Genomic DNA, 24,387 nt, shown 5'->3' on the forward strand with positions numbered 1-24,387 from the left:
CACCTGCTGGGGTCTGAACTCACAGCTTCACAAATTCCTCCTGGTTCGCATCTGCAGAGAAATCTGTGCTAGTTCAGTCAGTTGGATCTGTCAGATCCAAACCGATTCATTTAACTTTTTTCTTTTTTTCCCTATGCGGTCCAGACGTGCGCCTTTGCGAGGATTTATTTATTTTTTTTTGCATGGTTTCGCTTTCCCAAAACGGATAGATGTTACGTCTGCTGCGCTCCTGTGCGCCGCTCTCCCTCTGGGTGCTGGAGGGTAACGTCTTCAGCTCCATTTGATGAAACCGCAGGATGAGTTCAGTTTAATTATTTGCAGTGGCGGAGCTGCGTCCGCATTGGTTGTGCAGCCACAGCGCACTGCGCTCGTTACGATCTGGTTAACTTCTGCACCTTTATTTATTTCCTCAAAATAAACTGCCAGCTCCTCTGTTTAGACTACAAATGGATTCAACATTACATTATATTTAGTTTTCTCTGTTCTGTGTAATGGAGTTTTGGGATGTGTTTCTGAACCAGACACTCCAAAGAGTCCGGTCCATAACTCAACACGCCACCAGCCACCAGAAAGACTCATTTAGTTCAGTGTTCATGAGATGATACTCAGAAAGGATTCTTTTATTGAGTGGTTTTAGTTGCCTCTGATGCGTAAAGTCTGTGTGCACATGTGCACCAGTCAAGAGTATTAATTATAATCTGTCAAATGACCAACGGGCTTTAAATTTTCCCGTCGTTTAAAAAAAATAACCGGTCAAATACGGAAAGTATTCCGTTAAGGCGACCTCTGCTCCAGGTGTGTGTCTGTGTCTGGTGAATTTTTGGTTCTTTTTCATTCAGTGGGGAGAAAATCCAGAAATTTAATCAAGTAAAAGTAGAAACTACAGTGTAGTCAAAACACAAAAAAAAGTACTTAAAAAAAAGTTACTTATGTAAATCTAATTGGATAAATGTAATTAGTTACTCCCCGACTATGATTGAGACAGGAAGTGGCTTCCAAGTTTGTCCCTACACCATGATGCTGCCACCACCGTGTTCCTCCATGTCATAAATACAGACTCACTCCATTCAGCTTAATTTCTGCAAACAAAGCTATCAGGAGTCAAACTTCCAGAAATCTGCAAAACAGCTGAAACACTGAGCTCCTTTAAGACTAAAAGGTTAGATTTGCTTTAGATTAGCAATAACTGGAACATTGACCAACATATTTGATGTTTATTTTCTTGAGTTTCTTTGACAAAATATGTTTTTTGCTTGTTTCATAATTGGCTACAGTATTAAGTTTTTATGGCGTAAAGCACTTTGAACCGTCTTGTTGCTTTACACCATAGAAACACAATTAATACAAATAACCTTGATTTGTCCCGAAGCACTGTTGTTTAGCACGGTGGTGGCAGCATCATGTTGTGGCTACAGGGCAAAAATGGAGGAACAACTTTGCAAAATTCAGTCTTAAAAGTTTTAGAGTTTATCTGCTTCAACTTGTCTGAATCAAATAATTAGCAGGACTTGAGTTTGGAGGCATGCTATGAGTTAAAATGGCCTAATCAAAGTCCAGACCTATATTCTTATGAGATATTAGTGGCAAACCTTAAAAACATTCACAGACGCTCTTCATTAATATAGTTAAAGCTTGAGATCTTTTGGAAAAAAAAGGGATTTTTTAAATCTCTAGATGTAAAATATGATTTAGAGACAAACCCTCTAAAGACAGAAGCTGTAATTACAGTTAGAAGATTTTATGCTTTACGCAGCATCGATAGAATACATTTTATTTAATTTTGATCTATAAAATAAAAAGCACAATAAATCATGTCTACAGTGTGAAACAAAAGGGGTATAAACACCTTTAAAAGTGGATAAAAAGACTAATTTAACTTGGTGGTTTGCTCATCAACATCTACCAGACCTTTAGTGTTTTATGTTCAATAATCAATAGGGAATTAATTTAAAAAACAAAGGATATATTTCAAAGGCCAACAGGTAGGAAACTAAAAATGACTCCTATCTGAAGAAAAAAAGGAACTGAAATAGTTCATTCAGTCCCAAAACGCCTTCATGTGTCACCAAATTTCTTTTTCATTCGATTTATGATTTTTACTATTCTAAGAACAGAAACTGAATTCAAACTCTGGTTACAACTTCAGAGCTTTGAGGCCTTTATTCTTTGACATCATCACAGGTTTTACGTCTATGTTCTGATTAAAGGATGATTTAAAAAGGTGTCTGCTTTGATTGCCCATCATTTATTTAAAAAGGTGAATTCCTCGGAGATCCGAGCCTTAATGCGTTACACGTTGCACAGTTTGACAGCGCGTTGCTGCTGGATGTTACCTGGCAGACGTCGGAGCGGATGCCGGTTTTCCAGAAGCCCTGGCTGCTGAGCTCCACCGTCACCTCACGGCGCATCGTGTTCTTCTGCCGGATCTTCTGAAGAGCTTCCTGCCAAACAACCAGGCCAGTCAATTATTGATCGGCTGGAACGCGGCCTCCAGAGACGACTCCCCGTCCACACAAACACACTCCTGTCGCCGCGCAGGCGCCTCTTGTTTTACCCCAGTTTCCATGACAGACTGCCACATGCAACATGCTGCAACCTGACATGGTACGAGATACAAACATGGCAGAACGTTGAGGTTTAATCATGATGTAACACGTCTGCCATCAACTCTACAGTTTTAGCAAGAGCACAAATTGTTGCTCTGCATTAAGCAGTTTGAGTACATTTCTAACATCCAAGCAGTTTGCAATGAAATCTGCGTCTCAGGCTAAAGAATTAGAATCATGTTCTAATTTTCCACCATAGATACTAACCACAATGTCAACATACTACACTAGCAAGCTAATGCTAACACTGACAGGCTAAAACTAATGCTAGGGTTAGGAGGCTAATGCTAACACTGACAGGCTAAAACTAATGCTAGGGTTAGGAGGCTAATGCTAACACTGACAGGCTAAAACTAATGCTAGGGTTAGGAGGCTAATGCTAAATGGTGAAATACTAAAAATACCAACACAAACGTTAGCAAACTAAAGCAAAATGTTAACATACTACTCCCATAATTAGTAAGCTAATGCTAAATATTGAAATACTAACACTAACTTTAGCAACCTAAATGAAAGTGTTAAAATACTACTCCAAATATGAGCAGGCTAATGCTAATGTTGACATACCAACTATTGCTAGTATTAGTAGGTTAATGGTAAATGTTAAAGTATAATTAAAATTAGTAGGCTAAAGGTAAATCTTGAAATACTAACATTAACTTCAGCAAGCTAAATCAAGATGTTAACATACCACCCCAAAAATTTGCAGGCTAATGCTAATGTCATTCTAAAATTAATGCTAACGTTAAGTTAATGCTGAAATGTTGATATTCTAGCAAGCTAAAGCACAACCTCACATGCTATTGTTGACATACTTCCTTATGCTAGTATTAGTAGGAAAATGCTAAATGTTAAACTAAATTTTTACATTTTTTAAAAACAAAACTTAGCAGGTTAATTTTTAGGATAGTATTTATTTGTCAACCTACTAAAGTTACTATGTCAACATTAGTATGCTGCCATACTAATGCTAGTATTACTAGACTAATGCTAAATGTTAACCGCTAACCACTAAAATGAGCAGGCTAACTGTTGAAACTAGACACATATACTTGGTAATATTGTGTATTTTTGCAGTGTGAAAGTGATTCTGATTTTCATCAAAATATGAATTCAAGCAATCTTTTTCCCTCTACTTGTTTCTCTTATATTCAATCAAACTCAAACAGGATCTCATAAAGCTGGTTGGACACAGATCCAACCTTAATGTCAGGAGACTGAGCAGAATGTCTGAGTCAGATATAAGGCAGTCCTGGATGTAACATAACCAAGATGGAGGCCGTATTGACAGCCTGCGCCTCCTTAATGTGTGTGCTCACGCGTGTGTTTCATTCAGCAGAGACAGCATCGACTCGCTCCGCGTTAGCCGTGATCTGCCTAAAATGGAATGCCAGGAATTTTTTGACTCGCCGAGAAAATAAGAACAACAAAGGCATGAATAAATAATGCCTTCCCACTTTGAACTGTGCATCAAAAAGAAACTGGCTCGCCCACGCGCATGCACCACCACACACGGCAAACCCTCCTGTGGACAGCCAGCCAGCCACTGTATATGGAAAGCAGTCATCACAGAGAAGCGTGAATCGTATGTAAACAGTTTATTATGCAGGGCCTTCAGCAGGGTCAGAGAACTGAGGGAAACAAGAAAAGTAAATAATTAACCAGGGAGGTACAGGCGCTCTGTTTCTGCTGGTCAAAGTCACGGCACATTTGACTTTTGCCGTCATCTCCTTCTGCTGAGAGGACTGTTTATATTTCGGATCAGGCTGAGGTCAAACACCAAACGCTTCCTGAAAATCAATGGCTGACGAAAGGAGAGCGCGCATCTGTTGCATATTCTCCTCGCTTTCCGTCGAGGCTTTTGACTTTTCTGCGTCAAAACGCGGCAGGTTAACTGGAAGACTTAAACGTGAGCGATCCAAACCTGGAAGATTTAAGTTTCGAGTTAAGACTTTGCAACGTCTCTATTGTTCAAAGTTTGAAGGAAATGTTTGGTGAATTTCAGAATTGGTTTTTGTAGCGCAACATTTCCTGGACGGATGTGTGCTCTTTTATTTAAAACAACACACCCAGATTTAATTACAAACCATTTTATTAATAATGTTGGTATCATTTGGGAGAATCCATCTGAAGCACCAGTTTTCCACCAATTAAACTGTCATATTTGGTATTTTTATGGATTAACTGAAGAAATAAGAACAAGCTTTGTTGTGACCTCCTGATGTTCAAGAACATCAACGTCAAATTTCAAATGGTTTTTTGTGTCAAAAACGACAGTAACTGAAATGAATTGATTGTAGAAGCAGCCAAACTTTTCCAGAAAGCTTGAAAACTGTTAATAAAAAACACTTCAAGGGATCACAGGCTTGCAAATTGGAGGAAATGTAAGGAAATAAAGGATAACAATGCAAAAAGACAAAATCCCTAAGTATCCCTGGTCTAGTTTCTGGTGCAAATATCTTGAAATAAGACAAAACATTTCAGCAAGAGATGTCAACTTGTTTTAAGGAAATAAATCCTTAAAATTGATGAAAAGTTCTAGTTAACTGGCAGAATATTTCATTTATAAAATGGGAAAAATGTCCTGTTATTAGTGAAATAACCTAACAATTGAACTAGTACGTTTTCATCAATATTAAGGAATATTTTGGTAAAAAGTTACTTGTAAATTAATTTTGTCTTATTTCAAGTGTACTGAGATACTTAATCTAGAAATTGTACAAAAATATTTGGTAAAAGTTGTGTTTTTGCAGTGTCCAGCCCTATTAGAAACCACTTGCTGCGTGCATTATTGTTGGTTGTGCAGGAGGCTCCACTTCTGCTTTTCAGAGATGTACAGTTGTATAATTACGCATCTATTTTCAGCCATTTTCATGTTGGGTTGCAGCTTACATGGATTTAAAGTAACCAGAAGCCCCAAACCAGCTCTAAAATCTCAATATCTAAGGAGGATTTTGTGCAGAAAGCGTAACAAACATGTTTCGTATCGCCCATAAACCCTTCCTAACCTGCTCAAGGAAGCATAACAGGCCGCCTTTAACGATGTGAGAGGGTGGTAGTTTGCAGCTTTGGTGTGAAGGCCGGTTCTCGTCTCACAGCTGGTGTGAAAACCTCGGACAGGTTGTGTCCTGATGCCCATCAGAGGCTTTAGTCTCACAGTGCTCCCCGAGGCATTAAATAAGCAGCAGAGCGGCAGCGCCGCTGACACGGCTAATGCTCCTGGTGGAGCCCGATGGACCTGCGGTGTGAGTGTGCATGTGTTTGGCTTCACTAATTGCTCCGGCGCAGGTTGACAGTGGGATTGTCAGGGCCTGTTAGCTGGGAGAGCTTTGCGGCCCTACCTGTGAAACAAACTAATTGAGCTCAGAGTTGCTGCTCGTTATTGGTTGAGAGTGGATCAAACGATCCGGAGGAGGAGCCCGGATCTGCAGGAAGGAGCCGGTTCTCGTGGCCACACGCGCAGCGCTGCGGCTGAGGGATTCCCTGCGGCTGCATGGTCATTACTTCACCAAATCCAAACCTTTTCCGCCCGCGCTCCCCCGGCGGAGGGCTGACCTTCACACCCGGCTCAGGAGGGCAGTTACCGCCGTTTTATTCACAGCTCCAAATTCATCTCAATTATGCAGCAAAAAAAAGGGGCTCCGCATTTTTCATGCCTGACTTAAAACAATGGCCGCACAGATGGAGCCGCACAACTTCTGCAGAACAGGGAGTTGGGTTCTTCCAGGCCTCCGGAACAAAAAGTAAACAGGGGAAGAGTCACATGTTTAGTACCTCATATTTTAAACCTTCTGAGAGAAAAAATAAAGAAAATAATATAGAAATGTTTGGTAAAAATGTAAAAATCCAGTCAGAAGGTGAAAACTTTAGTCAATGGTTTTTCTGCAAAAAACAAAATCTTACCAAGTCAGTTTGTCTAGTTTTTCTACCTCTAGTTGAAATAAAAACTTAAAAAGTAACGTTTTATTAAAATTGAAGCTCAAGTCAAAAACTCCTTAATTTTGATGAAACACTTCTAGTTCAACTGGCAGATTGATGCACTTATAATATATTTCACTAAAAGTGAAATAATCTGCCATGGAACAAGATTTTTTATTTTATTACAAGTTAAAATGTAACAATTTGCTTCTGTGTTTTGCTTTGAACTAAAATATTGTCCAGTTTGTAGTGCAAATATTTTCAGACTTGAAATAAGACAAAACTAAACTTAAAAAGTAACTTTTCAGCAACATAGGAGGTTTATTTAAGTCAATAATTCTTTGATAATTATTAAAAAAGTATTAGTTCCCCTGGTAGATTAAAGTTTTTATCACTTGGTTGCAATATTATCAGTATTATGACTGTTCGGTGGAAATAAATGCATTTTGAGACCCATTTAGTATTTAAAGACGCAGCTACAAAATGCTTCATAACTCAAATGATGATGCAGCAGATTTTAAACAAAAAAATTAAAAATATATATATTTTTTTATCTTAATGGAAACTGTTCTGGGAACATAAAATCAGTCCGTTTTCTTTCCACCCACCTCTCTCTGCGTCAGCTTCTGCTTGTCGATCTGCTTGACCTTTGGGCTGTTTGCCAGCAGGTGGCGCAGTTTCACATAACTCTTCCACAGCTTCTGGTACCTTCAATCAGAAAACATTTTTTTTTAATCATCTTTCATGTTTACTTTGCCTTTTTTCCAACATAACTGAACGCCGCCATCAGCTGACGTTGAGCTCCGAAGTTCGAGTCGATTGTTTCCGTTTAATCGTTCAAGCGGATAAAAGAAACGTCTCAAACATTCGTTTCAAGCCTCATTTCTCTATAAATGTCATTGTCTTTGCTGTGATTTGCATGTGAAAGGAGGACGGGCGTTATCGGCAAGGTGACATGAACCCCCCCTTCGCTCCATCCACGCTCTCTTTTCAATCAGAGCCCTGATTGATGCACCGACTGCGGCCGTTCTGCTCCCATTCACCAGACTTTCTCCTCGTTTAGCCGCCATTATTCACTTATGATTACTGAGGACAGAGAGCACTGCAAAAACACAAAATCCTACTGAGTAAATTTGCTCAGTCTGCTTGAAATGAGACAAAACTAACTTAAAAGTAACAATTCAGTAAAATATAGGAGCTTGTTTTAAGTCAATTTCTTAATATTAATGGCAGAAAATGAGTTTCATTATAACACGGTAAAAATGTCTAATAAATGAATTTATCTGCCAATTCAATATTAAGCAATTGTTTACTAAAAACAACCTGTTATACTTTGCTGAAAAGTTACTTAGTTTTATCTCATTTCAAATGTATAAGAAACTAAACCAAGATTACTTTATAAAATGTTTTTGCAGTGCACTGTGAATACTAGACAAAGCAAAGACACAAAATGTTACCAAGGATTTTTGGTCTGGGTTCTAGAGCAAATATATTAGTTCACTATTTCGACCAAACTAACTTAAAATTAACTTTTCAGCAAGAAATAGCAACTTGTTTTAAGTCAATATTAGTTAGCAAAATAGTTCCACTGACAGATGATTTCACTTTATCATGTTTTAAAATTACTACCAAGTGTTTAAACATTTTTACTTGAGTTATTTACTTACAACCAGTTCAAAAGTTACTTATAAGTTAGTTTGTCTTATTTCAACTGTAATATATTTGCACTAAACTAGACCAAAATTAGTTGGCTACATTGTGTGTTTTTGCAGTGCAACAAGCAGATCAAAGTGATTTGTACAATAAAAACATAATACAGTAACAAATAGTTACATTTTTACTTTACGGGAAAAAAATTTGTTTCAATGGCAGATTTTTTAAATCAGGAAATAAATATCATGTTATAACGGCATCAGTCTACCAGTGAAACTAAGACCTTTTTTAATTAATATTAAGGAATTATAAATCCTTAATATTAATATTATATTAAATATAAATAAGTCCAGCTCCTATTTCTTGCTGGAAGGTTATTTGTAAGTTAGTACACTGGAGATAAGACTTTATAAAGATTTTAATGTAAATTTCTATCAAAAGGACACAAAGATATCAAGCATCTGAACACCTGATGACAAACGTTTACACACCAATGAATTATGAAATGACAAAAACTGTGGCAAAGTTACCAAGCTCACCTGAAACTAGACACAATTCTTGGTAAGTTTTTGTGTTTTTCAGTGTGGAGTGATGAGAAAGGAGAGCAGTGGATGAATTTCAGAGCTTTATTAGCAGGGACTTCATTAGAGTCTGAGGCGAGGGACTGAGGCGGCTTTACCGCCCCGATTATCGGCTCACCGCCGCTCACAGCGACGGGGAGAGAAATGAGAGGAAGGTCCAGTCTGGGCGGGCCCCAACCCGCCGCGTTGACCTTTCCACGGATCCGCTCTCTGGGAAGCTTTCATTAGCTGCTTCTCTATCCACAAGTTCTCCAACGCTTCTCAGACGAGCTCGAATGAATGTCGTCACTGAAAACATCCATGCAGACGAGGGGAGGAACAAACCGCCTGTCCAGCTGACGTTCTCACAGAATCATAGATTATTCACACACGGTGAAAAAAGTGGAGTTATTTCTATTATCGCTTGAAGATGATTTAAAAAAAAAACAATTTTTAAATGTAGAAGTGCAAAAACAAAATCTTAGCAATAACTTTGCTCCAGTTTTAGGTGCAAATATGAAATAAAACAAAACAAACTTACAAGAAACTGTTTCAGCAAAACAAATAAGCTTGTTTTAAGTCAATTAATTTAATGAAAAATTATATTACACAAAATGTCATTTCACTTATAATATTTCTCCCATATTATAAGTGAAATAATTATTGATTCCTATTTGTTTCTGAAAAGTTACTTGTAAATTTGTCTAATTTCAAGTGAACTAAGACATTTGCACTAAAAACTAGACAAAAATACTTGTTCATTTGTAATAAATGCCATCTTTATACAGTTCACAAGATATTTATATAAACATGCACATCTTTTATTGCATCATGTCGATTTTTTAAAGTAAGTAATTTCTTAATATTGACAAAAAAGTACTAAATGTTATGTTTTAAGTTAAATAATCTGCCAGTGGAACTATTTTTTCCCATCAATATTAAGCAGTTGCTGACTTAAAACAAGCTCATATTTCGCTGAAAAAGTTACTTATAAGTTAGATTTCTTTTTTTTTTTAAGTGAACCAGGATATTTGAACTAGAATCTAGAATCTACTTGGCAAAATTCTGTGTTTTTGCAGTGCATGCGTTTCATAATCATATTAACTTTACAGTACTTTAGTCGCCAACAGCTTCCACAGCGTTAGCAGCAAAAAGCTTTTCTAAAAGAGCTAGCTGTTCACAGAGTGATGTATGCAAACATTAACGGAAAGTTTAGTGGAAGGAAAAAATGTGGTAGGGAAATAAAGACGAGCAACAAGGAGGCAATAAAATAACCACATAAACAAAACATACGTCTAAAGGAAAACTGATGGTGGCAACTCACTCAGCCTTTGGTTACCTAGCAACAACCTGTGTAACATGCGCAGCGGCCATCATTTCATTAAATTAGAGATGTGAACAGATTAATGACACACGGTGAAGCAAGCGGTGTCATTTCTGTTAAGTTTGATGAATAAAATTTTAACAAAAAAATGTCATGCTCTGACCTACATAGTCATAGGGAAGATTGTTACAGCTGTCCAGCAGACAAGAATATCACTGGAAAGTTTAGTGGAAGGAAGAAAAAAGACAAGCAATAAGGAGGATTAGTAAGCAAAGCCCATTCTACTAACTGTTAGCATAACTAGTTGTTGATGCAAATAGCTGCTAGCTTTATTATTCATTTAATTAGCTTAAGTAGCTGTTAGCTTGATTAGCATTTAACATGAATAGCAGCTGCTAGCTTTAGTTTATATTAGTAGAATCCATCAAAAACTGGTTTGTTAAGACTGAATTTATTCCATAAATTAAAAAATGTTCAGTTTGACATTAAAATATAAATGATAAACATTTATTTAAATTTTATTAAAGTAGCTTTTAATGGATGTGAATTACACGGTTTTCTTTACATAAATCAGAGTAAAACTCATCTGAATGTCAGTAAACATCTGTAAATTATCACCTAACTGCAGAATATTAACGTAAATCTGAAACGAGGTAAAGGTTTTAATTTAATCGTCCCGAACTGAGGCCTGGAGACGACATCAGGACACAAAGCGGCCAATCACAGCGCAGAATGCTGATTAGTTTCTCTGCTTCGGTTCAGGAAAGACTCGGCTGCTGCTGCAGGCATGAATGTGACAGGAATCACTTTCAGCTCGTGTCATGTGCTGCTTTTATGGAGTCAGAAAAATAAAAAAAAGTAAAGAAATGGAGGCCCGAGTGGAAAACAGACAGAAGCTTGAAGCGAAGCCGCAGATTTCATCTTCTGTTTACCTTTTTCTGTCATTTTTAATTTATTCTCTGCAGTGATTTCACTCCTCTTCCATCATCCTGATTTATTTCTTCTCTGCGTACGTTCCCTGACCTCTGACATTATCACAGTTTTTGTGTCCGTCGGGTGGGGAGTGGAGAAGAAGAAGAAAAGTTAATAAATGTTGCTGCTGATGCGTCTGCGGCTACGATCGCCGCTACGCGCGTCATTAGCTGCGATCAGAAACCTGGCAGCATTAGGAAAATGAATTTTCAGATTATTATTCTCTTGTTTTTCTCTCTATCCTACAGAGCAAGCAAAGGTTTTCCTTCCATTAACCTTTCCTACATTTTCTAACTTTACAAACCAACATAATTTAGGGTGTAATTGTGAACGGAAAGGAGAAAAATACACAATTTTCACATTATTTTTAATAAATAAACATCTAAAAAGTGCAGTGTGCATTTGTTTCTGGGTTAATTGGTTGTAGAACCAACTTTCTTAGTTTTTTGGGCCGTTCTTTTCCCACAAATTCTCAAATGTATTCAAGCCTGGGCTTTGACTAGACCATTCCAACACAGTTTGCACATCTGGTTGTATGGTTAGGGTTGATTATCTTCTGCCTCAGCAGGTTTTATTTCCCAATTATCAGCCAGTTTGCATTTTTTATGCTCAAGAGAAGAGGATCCCTGAGCATGATGCAGCCACCACCGTTGTTTGTTAAAGTATAAACAGCCATCAGAGAAGCTTAATAATCCAAAACTAGATTAATAGTCCAGGTTTTCTGTAAAACGTACATCTGTCTGATTTAAACCGCAGAGTAGATCAGATATACATCTAGATATTTATATGTATGTGAAAACATAAACATGCAAGTCCTTCTTCACCAGAGCTAGAAGGAAAAGCTAAGCAAGAAAGACGAAAGATAAAAGAAGAAAGGAAGTAAAAGAAAGAACACAAAAGCAAAAAAGACCAGAAAAAAGAAAGAAATCACCAAAGAAGAAATCAAGAAAGGCAAGCAAAAAAGAACAGAAGAAACTAAAAAGAAGGAAGTAAAAGAAAAAACTAAGAAAAAGAAGACAAGAAGAAAGACATCAGCAAGGAAGAAAAAAGAGAAAAGAAAGAAAGCAAAAAAGAATAAGAAAGAAGAAGGAAGGATGAACTGTAGCACAAGAGTAAGAGGAAGAGGAGAGACAAAGTGAAGATGAAACAAAGACAAAAAAGGAAAAAAGGACGATTAACATAAATGAAGAGGTGAGGAAGAACAGGAAACGATGTAAGAACATGAAGGAGGAAGAACAAAAGATGGATAAAAAGAAAAAAGGAGGGAATGAAGGGACACAGAAGAGAAGGACACAATGAAGACATGAAGGAAAAGCAGAAACTGAGTCAGTAAAATAAGGACATGAATGAAGGGAGTAAAAAATGACAAAGAAGAAAAAAGAAGACAAAGAAACTGAGTTAAAGTCTGTAAATATTTTTTCACACTGATCCAGAAAAAAGAGCTGAAGTTTGAATTTCTAAGTTGATGAAATGAGGATGAATTTAATGTTTGTGTCTGTTATCTGTCTAGTTTTAATTAAAGTTTGCAAACATCAGCTCAGGTTTAAATTTAGCCTCTGTAAACAGTGTGAGTGTGTGTGTGTGTGTGTGTGTGTGTGTGTGTGTGTGTGTGTGTGTGTGTGTGTTGTCAGAACGCTCACATCATCTCGTCTTCTGTTAATTAAGCAGCAACAGAGTACAGTTCTGTCGCCCGGAGCCCCCGGATGCTACATTACTATTCACCAGACGCGCGGCGGCGCCCCCACGGAAACCCGGGACCCGTGACGGCGCATGCGAAAACGCCGCCGTCCTCGACTCCGCGGGGAACCGGCGCGCCGCGTTTTGTGTTTCTGCTGTGATCTTACTGAGGGTCTCCGGCGTAGCTGAGCTGAGCGGGCCGGATGCCGAAGTGAACGATGATGGGGAAGGTGATGACGTCTGGGTTGAACTGCTCCCTGTCCAGCTGGTCGATGCGCACCGAGCTCGGCTTCTGAAAAACACAGAGGGAAAGACGATGCGTTCGTGTCTCCATCAGAAAAATTCAAGAACTTTTTGAGCGCTTTCAAACTTCTCACACTTTGGAGATAAAAACAACACAAATGGACTTAAAAATACGTCATTTACAGCAGTAATTAAGCAAAAACTGTTCAAACAATATAAACATTTTGCATTAAAAATCCTCTTTCTGTAAACAGGTTCTGGCTAATTTACTAAAAAGATCCTATTTTATTTAATTTTAGGCAGCTAAAGGTGTTCTTGTTTGTGTTTTTTAATGTATTTCTAATATTGTATATAAAAAAAGCTTTAAATGAAAAATCTGTAGAATGTAGCACTTTTTATGCGATTAAATCGATTAATCATTCAAATATTCAACTGAATAATCAATTACTAAAATACTTATTAGTTGCAGCTCTAATATATATAAAGTACGCTTTATTTTGACAATCATTAGTCGCAGCCATAATTTAGTGTGTATCCACTAAGTGTCTTTCAAAGTTACTTACTTCTACTACCTAAGAGGGTAAAAGTGCAACTTTTTAATATGATTAATCGATTAATCGTCAAAAATATTTGATTGAATAATCAATTAATAAAATAATAATTAGTTGCAGGCTAAATTTATATTAAGTTCACTTCAGTTTGATATCTATCAAGTCACTTTCAAAGTTTCCCATTTCTCCTGTCATTTTTTTTATACGATTAATTGATTAATCGTCATAAAAATTTATTAATTGACAGAATAATCAATAGATTAATCAATTATCAAAATAAGCATTAGTTCCAGCCCTAACTAGGTGTATGAAAATATCTGGTTTCAACTTTAAATAACATTTTTCAGATCCAAGGTTTGAATCAAACGTTAAATTGCACTTTATTACAAAACTGAGCAGCTTGAATATCAAACACCGAACTGAATTTCAAGTATTTTCAAGGGTTTCGAGCTCCAGTATGAACTCTGGAGAGAGAGGGAGGAGGAAAATCATGTTACAGCATCAACATGTTTAGCCACCAGGCAGCCATCGCTCAATCAGCGGCGAGCCGCAGGAAGTGATATAAATAATCTAAACCACGAGGCGATCCGTCACAGAATGATGGAGCGAATGACATGCAACCCGTCCTGCGCCAGAACCCGGATCACAAGCTGCCTGTCGGCCGGTTCGGGGAATCAGAGGGAGCGGATGGCACCGACTCGCCTCCGGACTCCCTCATCGTCCAAACGTTTCATCCCAGGGTCAGAGGTCATCGTTGCTGAAAGCAGATGATTTGATTCATCTGGAATCAAAGCACCAGACTGGGCTGTAAAAGAACCTGGACCGGACCAGGAAAAGAACCTGGATTGGACTGGGAAGAGAACCTGGACCGGACTTAGAAACCAACCTGGACTGGACTGAGAAGAGAACCTGGACTGGATTTAGAAAAGAACCCAGACTGGAGCGGGAAACAAAGGTTTCTGAAGCTAAATCACATTTATGGATCCACCTACATCCTTGATGTTCACAGCTGACAGTTTAACAAGAAAATGGAGAAAAACTGAAAATGTTCAGATGAGCAGCATTACTGAGACTTGGAAGGTGTGAATATTTACCCAAATAATATCATTTATGTTTTCAGTTTTTATTTAACTGTATAAATCGGTTTGTTTTGATATTAAAAGATAATTTTTCTTCTGTCAGGATTGATTTATAGCATCAATAAAAGCAATAAAACATGTGAGGGAGTGAATATTTTCCACATCCTGACATCTTCACCCTCACATGGACACAGTTACTGCTCATCCTTCGAAAACAGAGGCCGGCTAAGAACGTCATCCGACTAAAAGCTTTGAGTGTGGAGGAAGACAGAGGAAGTTCTTCATGTCACAACCTGCTTCCTGCAGGGTCAGAGTTCAGAGAAGAAGAAGAAGAAGAAGTCCTTACCATGCCGGGGTTGGTGACAATCATGCCTTTGCACTCCTCTGCGTATTTCTGCCAGTCCAGCTGCTCCCACTGCAGCATGTCTGCGATCTCCTCCTCAGGAACCAGCGCCTTGCTGCTGCGCAGGAGGTACAGCAGCACCTGGTGCATCGACAGAACCTCCTTCCCGCCGTCTATGATCAACCAGCAACAGAAAATCATATAAAACGTGAATATGATGCGTTATTTATACCCGAGTGACTTCTTCAAATCTAATGAAATCGAGGTCAAACGTTTCTGCAGCATAAATTTTCGCTTGTGCAGCAATCATTCTAAAGATATTAACAAAAGAGTGCCAAGGGGTCAGAGGTCAACCAGCCCCCCCACGTTTACAAAATAAAATAATAAAACCAATGTTAATCAACTAATCGTTTAGGTTTCTGCTGCTTTTGTTTTGAACATCTTACTGAAAGTGTAAAGGTAATGATAGCGGCACAAACAAAAATCTTTGCACCAGAGATGCCACACAAATACACCAATTTTGTTAAATTTGGGTAATGTTGGGCGGGCTGGTTGACCTTTAAACTTTCATTAATATCAATTAGTTTGGTCCAACTAACCAAACCACTGGAGAAACCTGTTCCCCTCCTCACCTGTGGGGGCGCTGGAACAGGAGCTACTGAAGGAAACAACATGAAAACCTCTGAAGAAGACGTGACAACTTCCTTCTTCACAAAATTGGAGTGGCGTCAGATTTAATCTAATTTCTCTTTGACTTTAGCTAAAAACCACAAACCATTTTTCTTGGTAGCTTTAGGCTTTTTTTGGTGGCATTTACCCAGAATGCTCCACTTCCTGCTGTTGGAGCGGTATCCAGTCCACTTGGCATTCACATACGCATTCGAACAGTGTCAGAGTTCACTTCAACCGAACAGAGACTGAGGTTTGTAGGCGGACCAGAGTTTCTCTGAACAGGTTGTTAACTTCCTGAGCTGTTACTTTGGAAGGGCCACCAAACCAAAATATGATCTAGAGACAAGCATCTTTTAAATAACTATCATTAGGCTTTGCCACCCTGAGATGGACCAAAACAATGGTCTGACCAGTGGACTAAACATTCTGCTTTTGGACCCACAATGACACAAGAACAACAAGCAAAATAATCCAAGCTGGGATTCAAACCCAGAACTTTGTGTCTGCACGAGCAGAGCTTCTGTATGTCATTTTAAAGCCAGAAAACAGTTTATTATTCATGAAACACAACAGAAACGAGAGCAGGTGCATTTCTTTTCACCTGGACTGTATAAAAAATGTGAAACCAGCCTGGTTCCTCCTCACAGATCACATAAAAAACATTAGATTATCCGTTGCTGTGCTTTTGTAAAAGAGCAGGATAAGTGTCTGTCTGCTGCTTCTTCAAATTGGGAGAGCTGGGAGAGGAATTGTTTTTTGATGGCAGGAGCCGCTGTGACAAATGCAGCTGCAGCAGCAATGCAGCAGCACCACCCGGTGGCTGGAAAGAGAACTGCAGCACAAACGGCAGAGGAATCTGAGATGCTGCTTTCGTATTTCAGTCATGTAAAGGTTTTAAAGAGTCCTACCCGGTAAGAATCTGACAAAACGAGGCATGAAATGGAAGCGCTGGCATCCAGAAGACTCAGAGTCAAAGTCAGGACCTGAAAAAGAGAGAAAACAGGCTTCAAAAAGTCCAAATAATCTGAGATTCAATGAATAAAATGAAATGACTGCATCTGAAATGAGGTGACACAATCTAAAATGTTTCATGAATCTGTGCAGCAAATGGTTTCTCACAAACATTTCAACTCTAAAGCCAAGGGATGAATATTATCTTTGTTGTTTTTGTAACAAAAACAACTTAATAATTAAGTTTTTCATTAATGCAATAGATTCACTTTCTCTGCTTCACTTCACTTTAATGAATAAATTTTAAAGCTTTGCTAATACTCAGGTTTGTTTTTACATTAGTCAAAATATTGAATTTGTTGAAAAAAAAAACCCATAAAATTTAAAAACCATCAAAGATTAGATTAGTTTCATTCTGGGATAAAGTTTTGGAAATCAAACTGGTACCTCATAAAAACACAAATTAACTGGAATAAATCTATTTTTTGGGTTTCACAAGCTGATAAAATCAAAGGGTCAAATGAACACACCATGTCTATTGTTAAACTGTAAAAACACAATTTTACCAAGTATTTTTGGTCTAGTTTCTAGTGAAAATATCTTAGAACCCTTGAAATAAGACAAACTAACTTACAAGTAACTTTTCAGCATCAAACAGGAGCTTTTTCTGTTTTTGTTTTAGTTCTACTAGCAGATTATTTATTACAAGATGTTTTGCCATAAGTGAAATAATCTGCAGATAGAACTTGTTTTTTCAACCATATTAAGGAATTATTGACTTAAAACAAACACCTTTATGAAACTAGTTTCATCCAATTAGTCATTTCAACTCCAGTACTTTTTCATCAACAAACTATTAAACCTTGATGAAAAGTTACTTCTAAGTTTCAAGTGTAATAAGATCTGTGGACCAGAAATACTTGGTAATATTTTGGGCTTTTGCAGTAAAGTACTTTATCTCAGGGAAAGTTTGTGTTTTTTAGTTTATTTTAACTGAACACTGCAGAAACACGAAATATTACTAAGTACTTGGTAATATTTTTATCCTAGTTCACTTGAAACAAGAAGAAACAAGCATAGAAGTAACTTTTCAGCAAGATAATAATTGATTTCAGGCAGTAACTCCTTAATATTGGCAAGAAGAACTAGTTCCATTTTTCTGATCATTTCAATTACAACATGGGAAATAAATTATAAGTGAAATAATCTGCCAATAATCTGTGGAACTGAAACGTTTTTAGCAATATTAAGGAATGACTGTATTTACCTTAAAGAGACTCCTACATCTTGCTGAAAAAGTTACTTGTTAGTTTTGTTCCACTTCAAATGTACTAAGATATTTGCACTAGTGTGGAGGTGGCAGTATCATACTGTGGGAATGTTTTCCTTTCAGTACGGTTCCTTGTCAAAGCCGATCGTTCCTGGTTTCGTACCGGTCAGGTTCCAGTCGTAAAGCTCCAGAATGTCCCGGAACAAGTAGGCGGCGAACAGCTCCAAACCTCGGACGCAGTAGTTCTGGAAACGAGGAGGAAAACCCAGAGAAAAGTCATCAAACGTTCACTCTGACAGAACACCTGAAAGCTCATCTGACTGATCGATCAGATCAACTTTTGTAGGTCAAACCCGGAGGTTTCTCCTCCTCCTCCTGGAACGGATTAGCCGCTGGACTCCGCCGTTTGAGATAAAAACAAAAAGAAGAAGAAGAAGGGGGAAAAGGAGCTGCGAGATAAAGTGGTGTCTTACTGACCTCCGGTGTCATCTCCTCTATGAAGTGAATGGTGTAATCTATGTTGAAGCGGATCACTCGGCACAATGGAATCTGTGATGATGAAAGGAGCAGAGGACAAGGAGAAGAAAAGGACACGGTGTCTCATTACCACGGCGATAGGCAGAGGTTACAGCTTTTCAAGGGAAACTCATTAAAACCCCCTTTTTTTAAAACTGGAAGCATGTATGGAAAACGGAAAAAAATAAAGAGAATCACGCGGGCAGACGCATTAAAAAGGCCCGACTCGTGGAAATTAAGCAAGTGAAATCTGATAATTAAGCCAGCGGATAAGCCAGCTCTTCTGTGTTTAATCTCCCCAGTTACACGGTCTTTGTTGTCGGAGCGCAGGGGTTCGTTTTAAGAGATTAACCTGGGAGCAGCGCTCAGTCCTGCCCGTCCCAGCGGCTAACTAGCGGCGAGCTAATATCGCTGCGCTTTTAGGTTTCCTAATCCGCCTCGCTCCGGCTTTTAACGAGGCCCGCTTAAATTATCGCCTCAGATCGGGCCCCGTCCTCCAGGGCCTTTCATGCTATTGATCACATTAGCCAAACATGTGGGATACACTGCAAAAAACACAAAATACGGCAGTATTTTGGGCTAAATTACTAGTGCAAATATCTTACTACACTTGAAATAGGACAAAACCAGCTTGCAAGTAACTTTCCAGAAATTATAGGAGCTTGTTTAAAGTCACTAATTTCTTAATATTGATGAAAAGGTAATAGAGCTGATTAATCAGATTAATCGTGATTAGTCAAGTACTGAGATAATGAGTTAGCTTAGTAATCGATTGTTAACTGGAGAAAACAGTTTCTAAAAAAGGCAATTTGAAAGAGCAACACACTCTGCAGTGATTAAGACAAAACTGTGCAAATAAATATACATTTTGCATTTAAGACTCTGTAAATATGTTTTAGCCTAAACTAAAACATATGGATGGACAAATATGTGTCAGTTTAGTCATCGATTAATTGCTAACTGGAGTAAATAGACACTAAAATGGTTGTTTGCTGAATAAAGCAACATATTAAGAGAAGTAAAAAAGCCAAAACTGTACAAGATAAAAAGCAACCTCTGCCTGTAAATCTTTTTTAACCAAAACTCCTGAGGTCGTATAATTTTAGCTTCAGATTTAATAAAGAAATGCAACATCACTGCATTTTAGGCAATAAAATGTTTCTATTTAAAACGTTTTAAAAAGGAACCAAATCATTTGCATCTTTTAATGTATTTTTAAAATTGTATAAAAAGGCTTAAGTGGGTAATTGAAAAGTCTGTCAAATTTGCCTTAATCATTTTAATGCGATTAATCGTTTAATAGTCAGAAGAATCAATTAGTCGATTACTAAAATAATTAGTTGCATCCCTGAAAAGTAATAGTTCCACTAACTATTATTCACTTAAAACATGGGAAAGATGTTTGATAATAAATGAAAAATCCACCTGTGGATCTGGAGCTCTTTCATCAAAATTAAGGAATTATTTACTCAAAACAAGTTTCCAGATCTTGGCGAAAAGTTACTTTTAAGTTACTTTTATCTCGTTTTAGTTCTAGAAACTAGACAGAAATACTTGCAGTGTAGAAAAACAAAACAAGATGTAGATCTGTGGCCGTAAATCAGAGTTTAAGTTTTCTAAAAAGAGACGGAAACCAGGCTGAGTTCAAACGGCTGCGGATCGAGTCGTTCCTCTTTAGCAGCCGACAGCCACTGACGGGCCTTCAAACGGCGCGGCGGCGACTCGGTGGCAAGGTCAGCCCGGCTACAAAGGAGCCGACCCGCAGCCAGAAGCTGATTTCTGGAGTTATGTTTGAGGAAACCGGAGCTGAAAGCCGAGGAAGGCTTCGCTCAGCGCGTTAACTGGAGGAGGGTCAAAGGAGACGACGGCGCAAAAATCAGGTTTATTCCTCATGATTAAAATGGTTGTTTGAGCTAATAGCAAATATCTGCTGTGTTTGACATGTCTGGAGAAACAGATGCATCTTTTATGGCTTTTCATCCACACAAATGTTTTCATTAAAAATTATTATTTTACAAAAACTCAGATCCAAGTGGAGATTTAAGAAAACTGTCTTTGTGTTTGCATGAGTTTATAGGTAAACATTTGGAGTAAACGTGGAAAATATGAAATTAGAATTTCATTGCAATATTTTGTGATAATAAAGATGATAAATTAGTTATAACTTCATTTTTCCACATATGGCTGTGACTGCTTGTCTCAAAACCTACAAACAACAAATACTGGAAAAATATTCCCATTTAAAATAAGCTTTTTAAGGATGCCACATATAATGATAACTGCTTTTAATCACATTTTTAAATCTACTGATGTTTATTTATGGTGTAGAACAAACAGTGCTATAAAAAACATTTCCAATAATACTGTCAGTTTTATTTTACACCAATAATTAAATGATTATAAATCAATCAATAATAAAGTGGGAAAATGTCATGTTATAAGTTAAATAATCTACTAGGAATTAAAACAAGCTCCTATTTAATGCTGAAAAGTTAGTTTGTTCTTATTTTAGGTGAACTAAGATATTTTCACTAGAAAAAATACTTGGTAAGATTTTGTATTTTTGCAGTGCTGAAAAACCACAAACTTACAACTTGTAATGAAGTTAATTCATAAAAGCTGGAGGCATTGGAAGTTACATCTTTAAACTATCAACTCCTTCTGATTACAACCAGAAAACTAATGCAAAAACCAAAAAACCCAACATAAAATCTGGTCAGTAAACATGTCTGACCGACGTGTTAATCGATTAATCGTTTCCTCAGACTTACGTTGGTGAGAGGAGTGTGGGAGAACAGAGAGAACCCTTCGAACAGATACTCATGGTCATCGTACTCTATCACTGTCGGCCGGTCAGTCTGGAAAACCAGGGAATCAAAACGGAGGAGTCAAACATCTGAGCTGCTGGAGCGAAGGAATGACATCACTGATGACATCATACCAGGAAGTTGGTGGGGGGAGACACCGTGATCCTGTAGTGGAACAGCTTCCCGGCGTTGTTGTTCATGGGACGGCACTGCTTCACAGGCTGGCAGCAAAACAAAGATTACAACCAGGAAATAACTGCATTTCAGATAAAACTGCTATTTCAGTAAAGTGTATACTCCAGTTAACGATTAATCGATTACTATACGAGTTTATAATTATTTGAAGAATCGATTAATCGGTAAATATGTATATTTACAGACAGTTTTTATTTTATCTTAAATGTGAAATATATATTTATTTTGTACAGTTTTGTCTGAATTACTCCTCTGAATATGGTTTTAGTTTTCTTTTAGAAAATGTATTTTTTTTATTCCAGTTACTATACGAGTTTATAATTATTTGAAGAATCGATTAATCGTTTCACCCCTACAGGACTTTTGTTTGTTTATCAGTGAATTGTACAGGATGTCTCAATGAAACTGAATTAAGTTCCCAAATGATTGATGATTTCACTGCATTAGAAAAACCTGGTAAAGAACTGAAATGAAATTCTCATGTCAAGTAGCAAATCTTAGTTTTAGCTAAAACATTTACAGAGTGAAAGTCTGTTTTTAATGAAAAATGTGTATTTCATATAGTTTTGGTCTCATATCTGATCTGAATGTGTTGTTTTTCAGAAAATTGCCTTTTTTGAGTCTCTTCACTCCAGTCAATGACTAATTGATAGTTAGATAGTTGACAATTATTTGAATAATCGGTTAATCGTTTCAGTCTGCCAAAAGGTTTCCTTTTTTTTTTTTAAATCAAGCTTGCTTGTTTTGCACATGATTTCTTTAGGATGTGTAAAAATAAAACTGGAATACGTTTAAAAGCAATTGATAACAAAAACTTTGCATTTTCACTGCAGAGAACCGACGTTTTACATCCATGTCAAGTAGCAAATATGCAACAAATCTTGTCAAGACTGAAAAAAATTAAAAAACTCCAAAATACCTCCTGCAGGTTGGAGGATTTATTAATCAATGCATGATTTTTATCAATTCATGCTGCATGAAAGTTTGATATCAAGGCTAAAATGTGCTTTATTCTTCCACTGAAGAGGCTAACAGAGGCTAAAGCTTCTCATGAAAACATAATCAGTGAGTCACAAGGACGAGTCTATTTTTTAATCTTCTTATACAGGCGATGGAGTCACATTTATTGTAGTCGGTGAGAGAATGGCCTTTGTGTGGGAATGAGTGAGATGCTGCCCTTGGCCGTGCTGTGGCGCAGCGTCAAGGTCACGATGGGTGATTTATTCACAGCGTGCCCCACCTCCTCTCCAGGGTAGATGCTGTGGCGGATCCCCGTTCGTCTGGCCTTGGCGCTGCACTTGCACAGGGGGCCATCATTCATCTGGACAGAGAGAGAGAGGAGGAGAGAGATCCATGATGGCGCCAGGTAGAACCGGAGGAAACGCTGCAGGCTGCCGACCTTTAGCTCCCAGGTTTTCACAGGTTCAGGAACAAATCAAGATGGCGTCACAGAAACACGGCGGGATCGGACCGTTAATCTGCTGGGATTTACTCCCACTGGAAGATTACGGACCCGACCGAGGGGAGGAGCGGAAAAGATCCGGAAGGAATCTGGATCTTTTCATCTATACATCTACATATTCTAGATGTAGATTTATAGATCAATGACAAATATTTCAGAAGTGGTGAAACTTTCAATATGGAGAATTAGTAATAAAAGACAAGTTAAAGAACGAAGGAAGGAAAGGAGCGAGAAGGAAGGGAAAAAAGGATGGAAGGAGGAAAGAAATGAGGGAGAAGGAAGAAAGAAAAGAGGAAGGATAGAAATGAAGAAAGGAACCCTCCCCAGCCTCACTGGTCTGAACTGGGCGCCAACTGGTTTGGTCTCACCTGGCCCGGGTCGTTGTACCACAGCTCCTCATGAAGACGGTCCGGATGCGCCTTCTTCCTCTTGATCTCAGCGATGACGTCGAAAACCTCGGAGTCGGAGCTGCTGGAGCAGCTGCTGCCGTCGCCGTCCGACTCGCAGTCCGACTCACTGCTGCTGTCGTCTGCAGCGAAAAGGCAAAGGTGAAGCTGCGCCGAAAGGTCACTGAAAGGTCACCGACATCAGAGGAGTCACCATGTAAACACTCCATATTCTTTCTGTAAACTGTATATATGTTTATAAACATCTTCAATGACAGGCACTGAAAATGTTTTAACATAAATAAATAGAAATTTTAATTCATTGTCTTGAAATCACTGCAGAAGATGTAGAAGTAGAAAAATAAAAGTAGAAGTGCAAGTAGCCAAAGAAGTGAGAGAAAAGGTAGAAGTAGAGGAAGCAGCAGAATGCAAAGTAAAAGAAAAATACAAATAGGGGATGGCATTAAATTAGCAGAAGATGTGAAAGTAACAAAATTAGAAGATGACACAGAAGTAATAGAAGTAGCAGCAGAAAAGGTAAAAGTACCAACAGAAGAAGTGGAGTAACATAAGTTACAGAACGTGCATCAGTCAGGGACATATATTCACTAATCTGGTCCAATGTCAGGAGTCTCATGTTTTTATGCAAACATCAACCTGCAGAGGGACAAGCAGACAGAAACTGGCCTGGAGCTACAAGCTGGCATGTTTATGATTAATATGCACTATCAAAGTTTTACATGAATAAATCTGAATCACAGTATCTCCACTGTGACTCTTAAATGAGTTATTTTAGTTTGCAAAAAGATAACAGGAAGTTGGATATTAACTGGCATTTTCAACACTTTTAAAGTTTCACACAATAGTAGTTTATTTTTTTACATTTTATTCAGCAGAAGCATGTTGAGCTCATGATCTGATGAAGTCCACTTATTAAAAAACCTTTCCTTTAATTCGCTTTAAGGCTCTGTTTTCTCCACATAAACACGTCTAAACCCAGGATTAAATCTTCATACAATCTAAAAGTTACAAATAAACACACCTAATCTGCAATTCTATTGCATTATATTTCAGATTCTTCTGTTTAAAACTGGGGTTAAAAGGCCTATTTAAGGCGTCAGATAAATAAAGTTACGCTGATTTAATGTAACTTTCAGCTTTTCATAAGTAACTGTTTTGCAGCCTCTTTCTGCATCAGGGTA

At 37.9% G+C, this 24,387-nt stretch overlaps 1 protein-coding gene across 1 annotated transcript in view; it reads right to left on the bottom strand.

Annotated features, from left to right (window-relative positions):
* Positions 1-24,387, bottom strand: part of drosha (drosha ribonuclease III) — a 138,795-nt gene that overhangs the window by 105,001 nt on the left and 9,407 nt on the right. Inside the window, exons 6-16 of the mRNA XM_015038954.1 lie at positions 23,168-23,328; positions 22,578-22,658; positions 21,277-21,363; positions 21,107-21,193; positions 18,297-18,368; positions 17,983-18,064; positions 16,507-16,581; positions 14,930-15,099; positions 12,878-13,002; positions 7,133-7,232; positions 2,334-2,441 (exon numbers count right to left, since the gene is read on the bottom strand). Of these exons, the coding sequence (XP_014894440.1) occupies positions 2,334-2,441; positions 7,133-7,232; positions 12,878-13,002; positions 14,930-15,099; positions 16,507-16,581; positions 17,983-18,064; positions 18,297-18,368; positions 21,107-21,193; positions 21,277-21,363; positions 22,578-22,658; positions 23,168-23,328 (1,148 nt within the window). The remainder of the gene's footprint in view (positions 1-2,333; positions 2,442-7,132; positions 7,233-12,877; positions 13,003-14,929; positions 15,100-16,506; positions 16,582-17,982; positions 18,065-18,296; positions 18,369-21,106; positions 21,194-21,276; positions 21,364-22,577; positions 22,659-23,167; positions 23,329-24,387) is intronic.

The sequence above is a fragment of the Poecilia latipinna genome, unplaced genomic scaffold (assembly GCF_001443285.1).
Source record: "Poecilia latipinna isolate Pla-1442-1.1 unplaced genomic scaffold, P_latipinna-1.0 Scaffold458, whole genome shotgun sequence".
In the NCBI taxonomy this organism is placed as follows: Eukaryota; Metazoa; Chordata; class Actinopteri; order Cyprinodontiformes; family Poeciliidae; genus Poecilia; species Poecilia latipinna.